The sequence below is a fragment of the Spermophilus citellus genome (assembly GCF_964194105.1).
Source record: "Spermophilus citellus genome assembly, chromosome: 2".
Lineage (NCBI taxonomy): Eukaryota > Metazoa > Chordata > Mammalia > Rodentia > Sciuridae > Spermophilus > Spermophilus citellus.
The window spans coordinates 207,709,835-207,726,564 of record NC_138183.1 but is presented as its reverse complement, the minus strand read 5'-3'; the positions used below and the strand labels follow the sequence as shown (position 1 = coordinate 207,726,564).

The window sequence follows — 16,730 nt, the reverse complement described above, 5'->3', positions numbered from 1 at the left end:
ACATGGGGTACATTTTGAATTATCAGGAAATTCACTTGAGGAAAAAAGCCCTTTCAAAATTGGTGTAGAGGAAAACTTTATCTCAAGAGACCCTTCATGTGCATTCAAGAGCACAAATCATAATCTAGATGATCACACCTTTTATATTTGCATTGCTTCTTATAAACAGTCCACAGGGAGGTCATTACATTTTAAAGAATAAATTCATTTTGCTCCCCATAACATGTCCATATCTTTTAGTGCTTCTTCATTCAATATATGTACCTATGAAATCTTGTGAAATAATCTCTATACCATATTACTGACCAGTGAATTCACACTTAGGAAGTCTAAGGAAATCTCCATTTCCCTATTCTCCACTAAAAAATTTCCCATTAAAAATCAAGAATCAGTTTCCAAGATGGAGATTTCTTGGAAAATTGGGAATGGAACCATCATTTGACCCAGCTGTCCCTCTCCTCGGTCTATACTTAAAGGACTTAAAAACAGCATACTACAGAGACACAGCCACATCAATGTTTATAGCAGCACAATTCACAATAGCTAAACTGTGGAACCAACCTAGATGCCTTCAATAGATGAATGGATAAAAAAAGTGGCATATATACACAATGGAATATTACTCAGCAATAGAACAATAAAATATGGCATTTGCAGGTAAATGGATGGAGTTGGAGAAGATAATGCTAAATGAAGTTAGCCAATCCCCAAAAGACAAATGCCAAATGTTTTCTCTGATATAAGGGGACTGACTCATAGAGGAGTAGGGAGGGGGAGCATGGGAGGATTAGATGAATTCTAGATAGGGCAGAGGGGTGAGAGGGGAAGAGAGGGGGCAGGGGGTGCAAGGGCAGTGGAATGTGATGGATATCATTATCCAAAGTACATGTATGAAGACATGAATTGGTGGGAACATACTTTATGTACAACTAGAGATATGAAAAATTGTGCTCTATATGTGTAACAAGAATTGTAATGCATTCTGCTGTCATAAATAAATAAATAAATACATACATACATACATACATACATACATCAAGAATTGGATGTGTTTCCATGTACTTGAAAAAGAACCACAGTTCCTCCAGTACGACCCCAGAGAGCTGCTTTCTGTTGCTGTAGTTCCTGAGAACAGACTGCCCCTAATGTATATGGATCAATGCTTTTTGGAATAGCATTGCTTGCCAGTTAATAGACTTTTGATTTTCTTTATGCATTGATTAATGAAGCAGTAATTCTGGTTTTGAATTGGAAGACACATTAAGAAGTACTGTCACTGGAGCCTAGTGGGAAATAGGCTGTCATTTGGAGAACTGTCAGTAGCTATGGATACAAAGAAGGTAGAATGGCTGACTTTGCTACAGCAATTCTTCTGCCAGGGGACTGAGGACCAAACCATTCAACTCAGTTCAATAGACACTTCTCAACATACTTGGAGCCATATGCATCCTGCCCCCATGCCCTGGGAAGGGAAGGGAAGAGTCTGCAACTGAGAATCTTTATTTAACTCCTTCTCTAGCCCCACCCTGAGCATCGTTTTATTTCTATCAACCACAGGTGCTCAGTTAAAACACAGCCCAAGAGCAAGCCTTGAATAGATGCAGGGGATAAGGAAGGGGTGTACAATAATGGAAATGTAACCCCAGTCAGGTGCTACACTTAAAAAAAAATATATATATATATACACACACACACACATTTATATGTGTATATATACATTTATATCTATATATACATTTATATGCATATATATACACATTTATATGTGTGTGTATATATATACATTTATATGTATATAAATAATATAAATTTATATACTATATATATATATATATATATATATATATATATATATATATATATATATCCAGTTTGATCCAAGTCTTGAAAAATGCTGTGGCTTGAATTTCTCCTCCAAAATCATGTTGAAATTTAATTGCCACCCTGACATTGTTGAGAGGTGGTGCTTTAAGAAGGATTAATGGATTCATGCCATTATTGTGTGAGTGAGTCCTAGGGAAAGGATGAGTCCCTTTCCACTCCCTCTGGGCCTCAGCCCTTCCACCATGCCAGGACACAGTTACAACCCTTCGATTGTGGACATCCCAGCCTCTAGAACTGTGAGCTGAATGGACTTCGATTGTTTAGAAGGTGTCCAGTCTGTGGGCATACTCTTTGTAAGAGCAGAAAGCAAGTGGAGACAGAAGTACTACAGGTCTTTACTGAGTTTCTGACAAGGCAGCGAAGGGAAATTTACATCACACAGTGTTCCTCAGAGTGTCCTGCTAAAAATTCTCTTTTGATGTTTCCTCTTTTAGAAAGCAAATTCACGCAAAGTTTTCTTTGGATCTTTCTTTTTCTCCCTGATTTCCACTCCAAATAGCAGCTGTTCAAGTATGTCTCTTCTCACTCCTTAAAATTCGAATACTGCCATAGTCTCCTGCTCCCGCTGCTCCCTGTCCCTTTCCTGTGTTCTGGTTTTATTCTCTAGTAGCTTTTATGTAGCACAATCTACCTCTTTGTTGGGTTGTTGTTCCCACCCAATGAAATGAAAGCATCTTCTTAGAAGGCAACAGGAAAGTGGGGTTGTTAGCCCTTCCAATTTATTTTTTCATCCTAGTAGTAAGAGTAATAATGGACACATACTGCAAGTCAAGCACTGCACGTGTATCATTTCACAACCAACATATGTATCTCACAGTCTCAAAATCACCATTTTTCAAATGAAGAAGCCAAGGCTCACTGAGGGTTGGTGACCTAGTCAAGGTGAAAAACTGAAGAAGCCACATTAATGTTTATCTTCTTGCTCTGGACTGTTTTCATTTCTAATAATGCATGGTAGCCAGTGGTCTTGACAGTGTTCCTGGCCCCCGTGTTCCTTCTCTAATCTCTGCTGCTCCAAATCCTTAGGAGAAGGTCTAGTAATGTCCCTCTTCCCACCTCAATTGCTGAACCTCAATTGTCTAGACCCAGCATTTTGTCACCCAATTGGCATAGCTCTCCATCCTGGGTTTCTGTAGATCTCTCCTCTCTCATTAGGCCCCTCCTTTCTGCAGGCCTGCATCCCACCCTGAGTTCCTGTCCTTAGGCTGAGACTCTGCAACTCAGTCTGATTCTTGAGCATCCATTGCCGCCCTGAAATGTAGCTTATTTTCTACTTTCAGTTCCCCCTTCAGTATAAACTGCCCTGCCCAGAGGCCCTGTGTGCAGTAATGACAGTTGGTTCTTTACACAGGGGTGGCCACTGATGGACCCGGGGTAGATGTCCCCTGTAGGAGCACAATGCACAGGTATGCAGCCATCAACCTGTTTTTCAGGTTTCAACTAAGAGCCACCAATACTGCTCAGTGGGCTGTGGGCAACCAAGTAGGAGGATCACATGGCCACCAGGTCTGTTGACAAAGGATGGGGGAAGAGATTCACACAGAAGACCACAAAAGATCATGCGGCCTGGGTGGCATGGAGGAGGAGGAGCTTGATGGTGGCTGTCTAAGCTTGAGGGCTTGTAGTTTTAGCTCTCAGGGGAATTTTCTGCACTCTGTTCTGATAGTTCTCATGAGTTCTGATTTCTTGTGCCATGAGAGTTCTCTTGGATTTGAGTTAGTCCAGTAGGTTCCTGTGACCCACAATCAAGCCCTTTCCTTCCTTAGGCTGGAGGCTTTCCCACATTTCCACCCACTGGCTGGTGTTCTCTGCTATGTGGAAAGTACTCTCACTGTAGTCTGCCCCCAGGCTGGTTCTGGAGGTGGCAGTGACCTAGTTCCTGTGAGCACCCTTCTCAGGCTCTTGTAAGGAAAGGGGAGAGCTCCGACCCAGGATGAGGTGGGAATGGGCTGAGTTCTACTTAAGCTCCTTTTAAATTGGAGGTCATGTTCTTCTCCTTCAATTGCTTCTGGTCAGCTTTAGAACAGGATGTTGGGGCATACTGGGAGGTGATGTCATTGAACAGGGGTAGGAGGGACAGAGAGAGCCTGGGGATGTGGAAGGTCAGGAGAAGGACTATGGCCTCATCCTCTCGAACTGAGGAATGCCATGATGAACTTGAAGAATTAGAATCATTATGTTTTCTGGCTCCTGCAGGGACACTTAGGTTTTCAGACAAAGGCTTCAGTTCACTGAGTTCACTGATGGTGGGAAACAGAGTCAAAGGAACGAAAATATAGTAAAGATAGGTGACGTCTAGTGAGCACTTTCTACCGGTCAGGCTCTGCCCCACGCACTTGATACTGATCAGGTCACTTAATGCTCACAATAACGATTACAAGGTTGGCACTATGACCATCTTCATCTCATAGAAGAGGAAATCAAGGCACAGGGGGTTGAGTAACTAGCTGGAAGTCACAGAGTAAATAAGTGATGAAGTCAGGATTTGAACTCAGGAAACCTTGATTCAGAGCCAATGTTCTTAGTCATTGTACAGCATGACTTCTCAGAAGCATGGAAGATCATTGGAGCTTCATTATTATAAAAGCTGTGATGAGGCAGCATATTGGGATCCACAGAAAACACCAGAAATCAGGTGATGGTTTTAATTAGAGAAAAATGATTTAAAAGTCTAGAAAATAAAAAACCCAGAAAAATCCAAAAGTTTAGTAGACATATGTTATCTCCAATGCTTCAAAGGAGATGAGAAAGCAACAATAACAACAAAAATTCTCAAACCCTTTTTATGTAGGTCCCAGAACCAAATGAGCTGTTTCAACTTTAAAGAGAAAGAACACCTGCTTGATTATTGATTGTCCTGCCATAGGTGGTGTGATAATCCTGCTGGCTGGCTGAAGTAATCCACCCAAGCAGAGCTTCCTCAGGATGAATCGATCGATGCCTAGCTTAGGGCCCGCCATTATCTGACTTCTTACAGCAAGGGAAGCCTTGGTATTCAGAGAAATGTGGAAGCTAAAGTGGTTTCTCTGGTGCACTTTTCATAAATGGGTGCTAAGCTCACATTTTTATTCATGGCTCATCTGTCAATACATCAATTTAGATACTGATAGGTGCTGGAGATACCAGGTGGGTATCTGGAGACGTGGCAGGGTGAACTCATGCAAAGGAGTCTCCCTCCTGCTGCAAACTCCTAGAAAGTCTGGACAAAAATAAAACAAGACAAAGCTCTAAAAACATACAACTGGGTTTAGAAAAGTATCCCAAATGCCAGAAAGGGGAAGAAAAGTCTAAGGCAGAGGATCAGGAAGGAGCTGTTCCATGGAGCACTGCCTAGGCCCTGGACTGGTATATGACTTCAGGAACTAGGAGTGGAGGGTTGAAAGCCCATATATGGAAAGAAGAGGTGACTTGAACCTGGGACATGGGAAGGCACGTGGCGCAAAACTGGATATTTTGAAGGACCACCCTGATTATGAACAGGGGACAAGAAGAGCCTCCCTCTGTCACCTGGGACATGGTAAGGAAGCTCACCCTCTGTCCAGGGCACTTTCACCAAATGGACCCACTGTCTCTCCCAGGTGTGAGTGTGTGAGTGCACAGTCCAGGTGTGTGCCCAATGTGCAGCGGGTGGCCCCAAACAGAGCCCACAAAGCTTAGGAGGAACCAGGAGAAGAAATAACAAGGTCACTCTGTGAAGGCGCCATTGTGTGAGCCACAGGGAAAAAAGGAAACCTTCTTAAACCAACCAACCAACCCAACATCAAGGGGAAGCCTCGTGGAGACAGAGCAGGTTCACTGAAGGGAAAAGAAGTCCCTCCGATGGGGACGAGAGAAAGGAAGGGACAACTGTGCATGTTACAATTATGGGAGAGACCGTGTGGCCACAGTGAGGGATGGACAGCCTGAAGAGAAGCCTGGGGATTTGAAAAGGAGACTCCAGTGAGGACAATCCACAAGGAGCCTGCTTCTGAGGGCCGGAGGTCCCCTGGAGACAGGAGGGAACAAGCAGCCATGGGCCTGTCTTGGACAGGATGGCACATGGAGCTGTGGGGTCCAGAGAGGCACCCGGCCCAGCCTCCCCAGATGACATTCACACCCAGATGCAGATCCCACAGGCAGCCATGAGCCAAAGGACCAGGAGGAAGGGTCTTCCCACCAAAGGAACAACAGGTGAGAGAGTCTGGGTGACTCAGAATGGCATAGCCAAGGACTGCCACCGTCCAATTGGGTCCCTGTTTTATCAGCTGATGAGAATATTTCACTAAAGAAATGAAGTTCCCCACTTGGAAATAGTTAGCTGCGTACCTGCCTCTCCCACCTGAGCTGTGACTTTCTTCAAAGTGAATGGTCTTTCATCCAACTGCCCAGTCTTCTTTTGTGCCACTGTTGCCCTCACTCCCTCTTCTCTTGACACACTGGTCTTTGTTCTTTAAGAACAATAAGCTGTTGTTTCCTGGTTCAGGGCCTTTGCACAGGCTGCTGTCAGTATCTAATGTGATCCCCCCCCACCACAAGGTTCTTTTGGGTCCAGCTGAATGGCCACTCTTCAGAGAGATCTTTTCTGACCACCTGACCTAAAACAGGCTCCTCCTCCTCACCACCCTCTGCATGTTACCATCACTTCTGTTGATCTCTTTTCACTTATTTCAATTTCTAATCGACTAATATTATTTATGTTTATTTCTTTTTTAAAAAGTTGTTTTCCTCATGTCCATCAGAATATAGGTTCATGAACAGAAGAGTTTTCTTTTTCTTTTCCTCCCTCCCTCCCATCTTTTATTCAAGAAACAGGGTCTTCTAAGTGAAGCCCTAAGAAAATTAGTGAGACCCTGTCTCAAGATAAAAAGTTAAAAATGGCTGGGGATGTGGCTCAGTGGTACGTGCCCCATGGGTTCAATCCCCAGTACCAGAACCAGGATCTTGCTAAGTTACCCAGGTTGGCCCAGACCTCCTGGGCTCCTGCCTCAGCCCCTAGGTCGCTGGGACCGTGGGCATGCAGCACTGCTCTTGGCCGAGTCTTCTCCATCACTGCCGCCTCTCGGGCTCCTACAGTGCTGTCATCCAATGGAGGAGTTAGTGCATTCAACTAATATTTATAACTCCCTGAATGAAAAAGTTCTACACACAAGAAACATGCCCAGCTCAGGAGAGCCAGTGCTGGGAAGGGCAGGTCTCAACCTCACAGTTGGGGAAGGTGAGTCTTCTTGTAAATGTGATATTGGCTGTGACAGAGGAACTTCAGGGTGCTGCGGGAGCTCCTGGCAAGGGACCCGTTTAACACAAGACTCAGGCAGAAGCAAGTCCTGAGGGATGAATAGGAGTCCGCCAGGGGAAGGGAAGCTTGCTGGGAGCAGCAAATGAATCGTTGCTTTGAATTCTATAGCCTTGGACAGTGAGACTGCCCCTCATGGGAATCTTTCTGTGTGATGGTACCGAAAGACACGCCCATTTGCAGGTGGCCACCGTTGTTGGGGCAGATTCCATATCTGGTGTGGAATCTATGGTTTCCATGACTTTGAATTCAGATGCCTGCTGCCCTGGGGTGGAAGAAATATGGGTGGACTCAATAGCCTTGAGATGCCAGCTGTCCAGAGCTGGGGAAGATATCATAAGCAAGTAGGTGAGCTCCAATTAGCCTGTCCCTGCTTGACTTCGCTTCTTGTTTACCTTGAAGAGGTTTTTCTCACAATAAATCTTTTTGCTATTTTTTTTTTTTTGCCTGTAAAATAAACCAGATGGACCCTCACTCTTTGTTAGAGATCAGAACCCACCAGGGCTGATTCACCCACTGATGCCCCACTATTATATGTTAGTTGAGAAGAAGACTGGGCAGTTGGATGATGTTCCCAGCTGAGAGGACACCCAGATGCAAAAGAGTAAGGCTTTGGGGGGAGACTCAAAGAGGTTTTGCCTGTACAAAGCTTGGAGCTGTAGCAAGAAATAAGATTGGAGAGAAAGACAAGCCAGATCATGGAGGGTTTTCAAATCTATAAGAGTTGGATTTTTATCTTACTGTCAAAGAGGAGCCTTCTCTTTTTCTTTTTCTTTCTTTCTTCTGTCTTAAGTGCTGCACTAAGGATTGCACCAAGGGCCTCATACAGGCTAGGCAAGCACTCTACCCCTGAGCTACACTGCAGCCCTGTTTTAAAATTTTATTTCACACCAGGGTCTCATTAAGTTGCCCAGCTGGCCTCTAATTTGTGCTCCTCCTGCTTTAGCTCCAGTAATCCAGTAGCTAGGATCACAGCCAGCGCCACTGCACCCAAAGCCTTTACTTCTTAATGTGGGGCATGGCATGATTTGTGCTTTATAAAGAAGGGTCTGGACAGCGAGGTTAATGGGAAGAGGACTGGATGCAGGGACACCAGGGAGGCTAGAGCAGCAATTTAGGCAAGATGAGAGAGTACTTAGATGGGGCGAGGGGCATTGGGGGGTGAGCCTGGATCAACCTGGGTGAATTCAAAGGAGAAGCAGAAGTTGGGGCATGGAAGGATCTAGGGTGGCGCCTGGGTTTCTAGTGTGCATAACTGGTGGATAGGATTCTGTCTTGGGCTAGTATCCAGCTGAGGGCAAATACCTGGTGAATATGCCATAAGCACGTGCCTGTTGAAGTACAGAAGGCCTTAGCGGGAAGAAGGATTTTCATAGCATGAGGATATATCTGCTCACTTCCTCCTTCCCTTCATTTCCTGTGGCTTTGCCTGCCTTGGATTACCCAACCATCTGTGTCCTGCCGGACTAGCCACAGCTCAGTATTTCTTTTTAAAAAATGCTTTATTTTTAGTTAACATGTATGAGTTGCATATATTGATGGGATTCTGTGTAATATTTTGAAACATGTATACAGTGCGTACTAATCAAATTCAGCCTCCCTCAGCTCTCCTCCCCTTCTCAACCTCTAACAATAACTCGTCTACATCCAGGTCTACTTTTTTTTGGCTTCCATTTATGATAGAATACTCAGTATTTGCCTCCTATGTCTGGTTGCCTTCACTCTCAGTCCCATCCAGACTCCTGTTTCTGACCCTGTACAAAAATCAACTAAAAATGGAGCCAACCCAGATGCCCATCAGCAGATGAATGGATAAAGAAAATGTGGTCCATATTCACCATGGAGTATTACTCAGCCACAAAGAAGTAAGATTTTATGACATTTGCAGGTAAGTGGAAGGTTCTGGAAACCATCATGCTAAGTGAAATAAGCTAATCCTACCCCAAATCAAAGGTTGAATGTTTTCTCTGAGATGCGTAAACTAACCCACAACAAGCAGAAGGGAGATTAGAAGTTCAGTGGAGTAGACAAAGGGGAATGAAGGGAAGGGAGGGAGGTAGAAAAAGGAAAGACAGTGGAATGAACCTGACATAATTTTCCTGTGCGTACAAATGAACACACCACAGTGATTCCCACCATCGTGTACATCCACAAGAAATTAATTTAAAAAAATAACTGTGGGTAAGTAGTAGAAAGATCGATAGATGGAAGGGCCCTGCAGGGGGTGGGGACAGGGAAGGGGAAGGAGAGGTACTGGGGACTGAATTAGAATAAGATATATTCCTGCTTGGATAATTATATCAAAATGGATTCTACTGTCATGTATCTCTAAAAGGAACTAATCAAAAATGTGTTAAAAAACGCAATGTAAGACCCGAAACTACGAAACTAGTACAAGATAACACAGAGGAAACACTTTGAGGCATTGGGATCAGCAATATTTTGGGGGATCTGATCACAAAAGGAAATAAAGTGAAAAAAAATAGACAAATGGGATTACAGCAAACGCAACAGCTTCTGCACTGCTAAGGGAACCATCAAAAGTGTGAGGAGACGACCTACGGAAAAATGGGAGGGAACACCAGCCATTCATCTCGCAATGAATTAGTATCCAGAATACGTAAGAAACTCAAAAAAGCAAATCATCCAATTTAAAAGGAGACAAATGGTCAGAATAGAAGAAACACAAATGGCCAATAACCCAGCTCAGTATATCCAATTCCCAGGCCCCAGTGGCTACTGGGAGGCATTACCTCTATCTCCCTAAGAGTGGGTGCATGTCCTGCCTCTCCCCCACCCTCTCCAGCCACCTTCTCCAGCCACAGCACCATTACTGCCAAGAATTGCTATAGTTTTTCATCAATTTTCTTGGCATTTTGAAGTTGTATTAACATTAAGATTTATACTCAATAGTATCATAATTTTCTACTACTAATAGAATTAGTATTTTTATTCATTTGCTTTTGAAAGCCATTAGCATAAAATTTACCTCCAACAGTCCCTATTGTGATTTTTAATGCCCTTGAAACTTGCCATGAGTGATAAGTCTATAATAAAAGAAATGCTGGTAAACATATAAATGTCCTTTGTGGGAAAAGAGGGCTTTTTATTTTCATCATAGTTGGACTCCAGTTCTTTGATAGAAACATTGGTAGGCTATAAAGTATTAAGTGCTGAGAACACTGTTAGTTTGTAGATGTTTTCAAACAAGTCCCCCGGTATCTCGAGGACACTTTTATATTCTAGGAGGATTCATATCCGTGCTTCCTTTCATGTTGTTTCTTGCCTGACTTAGACAAAAGTACAAGTCATGTGTTTGTTGGGAACAATATTCAGGGCCATGAATTGTATAGAAGTGAAGGGACCCTGAAATTACTCTGCCCAGCTGACTTTTCAAGGAGCTGGGAACTTGACGTGCTGCTAGCAGAGGTCCCATCCAGAGGCTGGTGAGAGGAGTTCCTCTGGAGGGCAGCGGAGTGGGCAGGGAAGGTGTACAGGTAGGGCTGGCTTTGTGGGTATTATGACCTGTGCAGTCTCCCTGGGCCCCATGCTTTGAAATTTTGCAGCATCACCATCTTGAAATTCTTAAGTTTGAATAAGGAACCCCGTGTCTGCACTGAGCCCCACAAATTATACTTTTTGTACTATGCATAGGCTTTGGAGATGGACAGACTTGGGCATGGGTTCTGGTATTTTCTGCAATTAAACAGGCCTTGGTTTCCTGATCTGTAGAACTGGGATAATAATATTATCCTGTTAGACTGGATGTAAAGGGAGCTAACAATAGATGTCTAGTACCCTCCACAGTAGTGATAGACACTGGCACATTCTGCTCCTTCCCTTGGGTTGTCTTCACAATTAAACTTACGATTATATGACTTTATGTCAGGGACGGTAGCCAACTGGGATAGGCAGACTCTGCCTGAGTGCTGTATAGGCCAGCCCCAGGCATGCTGGTGAGAATCACCCTAAGCAAAGAACACTCTCCTAAGAGGGAAATCCTAAGGCTAGGGTCCCATCCCAGAGTTTCCAACCTTTTTATACTTGTGACATAGGACAGTGTTCATCAGTGCCACGGAATCCTAGGTTTGTATGAATCCTGCATGCTTCTCTTCTCTCCAGAAACTCCCAAGACAGCCAATAAGTGAGACTGACATTATTATGAAGATACCCTTGACCTTGATCTAATTTATTTGTTAACTTTAGTATTTCTTTTTGTTTATTAGTTGCTCATGACAATACAATGATCTTGACATATCATACATTTGATTCAAATGGGGTATGAATTCTCATTTTTCCACATGTACAGGTTGCAGGATCACATTGGTTATACGGCCACGTATATACATAGAGCAATACTGGTGTCTGTTGTATTCTGCTGCCCTTCCTATCCCCCCTCCCCTCCCCTCCCCTCCTATCACCTCTCTCTACCCAATCTACTGTGACACATTTCTCTCTCTCTTTTGTCTTCCCCCTCACATCATCATACATGTATTTTGTATAACGATGAGCGTCTCCTTCATCTTCTGTGCAATTCCCCTTCTCTCTCCCATTCCCTCCAACCTCTCTTCCCTATTTAGTGGTAATCTTCTTCTCATGCTCTTCCTTCCTACTCTATTTTGAGTCACCCCACCCCCCTTAACTTTAGAATTTCAACTATTATTTGTAACAAGTGGTTTTCAATATCCCATATCACAGAGTTGGACAAGTCTATGGGTCACAGTTCCAAGCTTGAGAATCAGGAACGTGGACTCTCCATATCCCAGAAAGAGAGTCTCACCCATGACAGGCCAGACAGACTAGCACCAATATGGAGCCCTTGTGACTCTGCCTGGAGTGGCATCTCTTGTTAGGCACGGCAGCCTGAGTCACAGAACCTCAGAGGAGGTAGATGGCCAAATTTTGATGAATAGCGTGCAGTCTTAAAACATCTGGTCAAACATTTTTTCCCCCCAAGAAAAAAGACTTAAAATCAAATTAATAAGGAACACATTCTTGGGCATTTTTCAACTTTGGTCCAGAAGGATTTCTTTGGCCATTATAGTGGGAGTCAGAGTGACCTTTGCTACATTCATTTTAGTCAGGTTTGCAGAGAGCTCGGAGTCATGACGGGGGGGGGGCTTCTCAGCTGTCCCCATGCTGCCCTGGCACCACTAAGGCCTCTGAGCACCTGCATATCTTGTCACGTGGGCATCCATGTGTGAGGGGCCTCCTGCATGTTTTCAGGAGACATCAGACAGGAGCACAGGGAGGGCGATGGCCTCTCAGTAAACATGCTGTGAGATGACCACTCCCAAAGAATAGTTTGTTTCTTCCTTCTTTCCTCCAGAACACCTGGTGGGCAGTAAGATGGGGCTGCTCCCAGAGCTCTCTCAGGCTGGAGGGGCTTTGATGGGCAGCGATAGCTGGAGCTAGGCTGTTGCCTCTCCACAGCACACAGCTGTTGACAAACTGTTCGCCTCTTCCAAGAGTCTCACCTCACCCTCTCTCTCTTGTGTCAGACACATTGGCTTTTGATGAGGAACAATGGCATTTTCAGCCAAACAAGTTGGCAAGATGGGCCTTTCCTCCCTTAGCTCTCGGTGGGATGATTGGGGGCTAGCTCCTGCAGCAGCTCCTGGGCCCGTGTGACAGGGCACACAGAGAAGGCTTCAGCACACTGTGATGATGATGGATGACCAGCTAATTTATCAAAAACCTCAAGTCACAGTTGCAAAAAGCATGTGCCAATACACCACGGTTTATTTTCAGAAGTGACAATTTGGCTTAGACAGCTTGAGCATCATTCCCATCCCCTAAGGATCATAGTAAAAAAAACTGTAAATCACTGCTTTGACTCTCGGGGGGCCAGAGACATGGTATCCCAACAATGGCCACAGCGGCAGCATGGAGCACAGGCTGACAAACACAGAATGAAGTCAGGAAAACCTGAGACAATAACCTAGGCACTTGTCACCTGTCTTCCCCTTAACACAAAACCCCAAACTCATCACATAGGTTTTCTTCTAGCCCATTGTACTGCATTTTCAGGACTTGGATGAGAAATCTAAGGGATGCTTTACTGCATTCTTGGATTTTGGTTAGTCTGTGATTCTGTTCTTACCTGTTGTCGAATTTCTTCCTCCATCTTCACGGGAGAGCCTAGCTCTGCAACTTGTTTGACACCTTCGCTGGCGTAGCCTCCATACTCCCACAGCACGTAATTCTTGGAGTGGGATCCACCGATGATCGCAGACCAGTGATTGGCTCGACCTGGGAAAGTCAGTTGGGATGCAGAGATATCAATGTGGCTGTGCCTGAAACAGGAGACCCTCAAATGATGGGGAGAAGAGATAACTGAACAGTAAGTCAAGGGGCACAGAGAAGGCACCTATTCCGTGTTAGGCTCACTGCTGTTCAGTGACATGCCCAGTCCCTATGAACAAGCAAGTCTGGGGAATGTGCAGACAGGCCAACAGCAGGTGTCCGCACAAGACAGAGAGGTAGCCCAGGGATGCCCTCTGTCTGGGAGGGCCTCCGTTAAGAGAATTTTAAAGGCTGATCAGATTTGTATGGCAGATTGGAGAGGAAAGGCTATTTCTGGCAGACTCAGAAACACTAAATAACATGGTGTGTTTGGAGAGTCATCAGTAATTCAGCATTGCTGTGTCACAAGCTGTCAAGGGGACGTTAGGAGAAGAAGCCAGGGAGGTAGAAAGGAGCCTGCTCAGGAATGGCCTTGCTCTAAATGCTTCAGGAATTTGGGTGTCATTTGAAAGGATCTGAAAACCACTGAAGGGTTGTGAGCAGGGGAGGGACATGATTGCATTTGAATTTTAGATAAATCATCCAGGCAGCAGCTTGGAGGATGCATTGGAGGGAGCAAAACTGAAGTGGAGAGATGGGGAGGTGAGCAAGAGCAAAAGCTAAGGGGTGTGTGGGGAACAGCCTGCAGCAATTCTCAGGATGAGTGTGATGGTCTTCACCTGGCTTTTGCATGCACTGCAGTATGAGGGGCAAGCAGGCTAGCCATATCCAAAGGATAGGACAGACAGGACGTATGGAAGTGACCAGTCCACAGTGGTCTGGTGTGCTCATGTGAGGTGGTTGTTGTAGCAGGATGGCAGGAGGGAATTAATGCTCAACATAAGAGCATGAGGAGACAGAACTTGAGGATTTTATCCAAGTTTGCAAGGAAGAAAGAGCTGATCGTCAACATCAGCACCATATTGGACTTATTTTTCCATGCAATAAATATGGATGCATCTATATTTATCATTGACTAAGTCACATATAGTTTATCACAGGATTGGCTCAATTCTCAGGCATTCTTTGGTTGGTTTTACAAAGTCTTAAGCTAAAGAAATTTTTGGCACACTAAAGGAAAAAAATTGAATTAGGTGAAATGACTGATGTTTTTGTTTTACCATATTGACACCCAGAATGGGCAGATCTCTTCATTCCACCCTGCCCATCCCATCTACAAAAATGATTCTTAATAGGTCTTGTTTATATAGCTCCATTGCTATCCCCAGGGCTTTCTGCTTCAGGGGCACTGGTAGGACTGCAAATTGGTGCAAGCACTCTGGAATGCAATATGGAGCTTCTTCAGAAAACTTGAAATGGAACCACCATTAGACTCAGTTATCCCACTCCTTGGTATATACCCAAAGGACTTAAAATCAGCATACTACAGTGACATAGTCACATTAATGTTTATAACAGCTCAATTCACAATAGCTAAGCTATGAAACCAACCTAGTTGCCCTTCAACATAGGAGTGGACAAAGAAATTGTGGTACATATACACAATGGAATATTACTCAGCGATAAAAAGAATGACATGACTTTTGCTGGTAAATGGATGGAGTTGAAGACTATCATGAAATAAGTGAAATAAGACCCCTCCCCCTGTAAAAAAAAAACCCAAACAAGAAACCAAAAGATTGAATGTTCTCTCTCACATGCAGCTGCTAACACACAATAATCCGACAGGAGGGAAGAAAGGAAGTTCATTGGATTAGACAAAGGGGACTGAAGGGGAGGGAGAGGGATGGGAATAGGAAAGACAGAATGAATTGTATGTAACTTTCCTATGTTCATATATGAATATACAACCAGTGAAACTCCACATCATGTTCAACCACCAGAATGGATCCTAATTAGAATAAGTTAAACTTCATGTGTGTATAATATGTCAAAATACATTCTACTGTCATGTATACCTACAAAGAATAACAAAACCAAAAAAGAACATGGGAATAAAGCCAGGCTGCACCCTTCTGGCCCACTGAGGACAACCGTGCCCAACCCCAAGCAGATGACATCACCATTGTGGGTCTGCCCAATTGCTCATCATTTCACATCAAAGAAATACAAACTTCATGTTCATCCCACATATACCTAAAGAACACAGGTGGAGATGCTGCCAGCTACTTTTCTAATTCATTTCCTCGGTCGAAAGAATGTCCCAAACTGTCATCTAAGCTAACAGCAAGCTTATGTAGAAACAAGGGCTGGTAACCTATTTCGACCTTTGGCTCATGATTTGAACACAGGGAGACCAGATTCATCATCTTTTGCACCCCCTGTGCTATTACACAAAAATACCCCTCATTCCAGGCCTGTCCTACCTGTAATTCTGCACCTCAGTGATTTGGCACATGCTGTTCCTCTGTGCTCACCTCTCGCTTGGCTTGGCCATCCCTTATTCCTCCTTCATGAATTACTTGGAAGCCTCCCAAGACCACCTCAGGCATATGTGAGTTCTTCTCCCCTGTCTCTCCATCCACAGATCCTATTTTCTATTGCTGGTACATTCTGTTGTCCCCCTAGACTTCAGCTCTCTGAGGGTCCGTCTTCAGCACTGGGCCTGAGGCATTGGGGGTGCTCCGTATGTTTCCAGAAGCAGCTCATGCAGGCAATCCAATGGGAAGGTGACAGTATGTGTGCTCCAAGGATCAGGGAGCAGACTTGCACAGATTTGATTCAATGTGATGAAGTTCAAGTCTCCGTGCAGCAGAGCACCTGACACCTGCTAAGTTAAAGGGCTCAGCTATCTTGTGTGCTATTAAAACAAACCATGAGCAATACGGAAAAGACCTTGGTCTGAGTGCCAACATACAGGGTTTGAGTCCTAGCATTGCCACTTATTGGCTGTGTAAGTTTGGTCAGATTCCATTATTTTATTTCTCTGGGTCTCAGCTCTCTCTTTTATAATTCAGGGATGCTAATGCCTACCTTATTGACCTATTATGATAAATATGTTATTAATGATGTTATTTAAAAATGAGATCATGTGGGTGGAATCACTACTGGCCCAGAATAGAGAATTCAGTAATTCGGTAATTATGCTTTCCTTCTTTCATGGTTGGTAGGGAGGCTTCAAAAATAAATAAAACCTGAAACCTGTCCTTAATTCAGAATAAGAGATAAGAAATTATGCATAATATGGAATGTGATGAGCAGTACAATGGGAATAAGCACATCATGGGATCAGAGGTAGGGCCCAGATGGGTCTTTCTGATTTATTCATTCAACTTCCATTAACGGTGTGCCAAGCACAGTGGCAGGCCATGGGCACTGACAAAAATAG

General features: G+C 44.1%; 1 protein-coding gene across 1 annotated transcript in view; it reads right to left on the bottom strand.

The window, feature by feature from the left end:
• The window catches only part of SPON1 (spondin 1), a 279,589-nt gene that overhangs the window by 93,944 nt on the left and 168,915 nt on the right, over window positions 1-16,730 (bottom strand). The window contains exon 6 of the mRNA XM_081279190.1: window positions 13,260-13,408. Within this exon, the coding sequence (XP_081135316.1) occupies window positions 13,260-13,408 (149 nt within the window). The remainder of the gene's footprint in view (window positions 1-13,259; window positions 13,409-16,730) is intronic.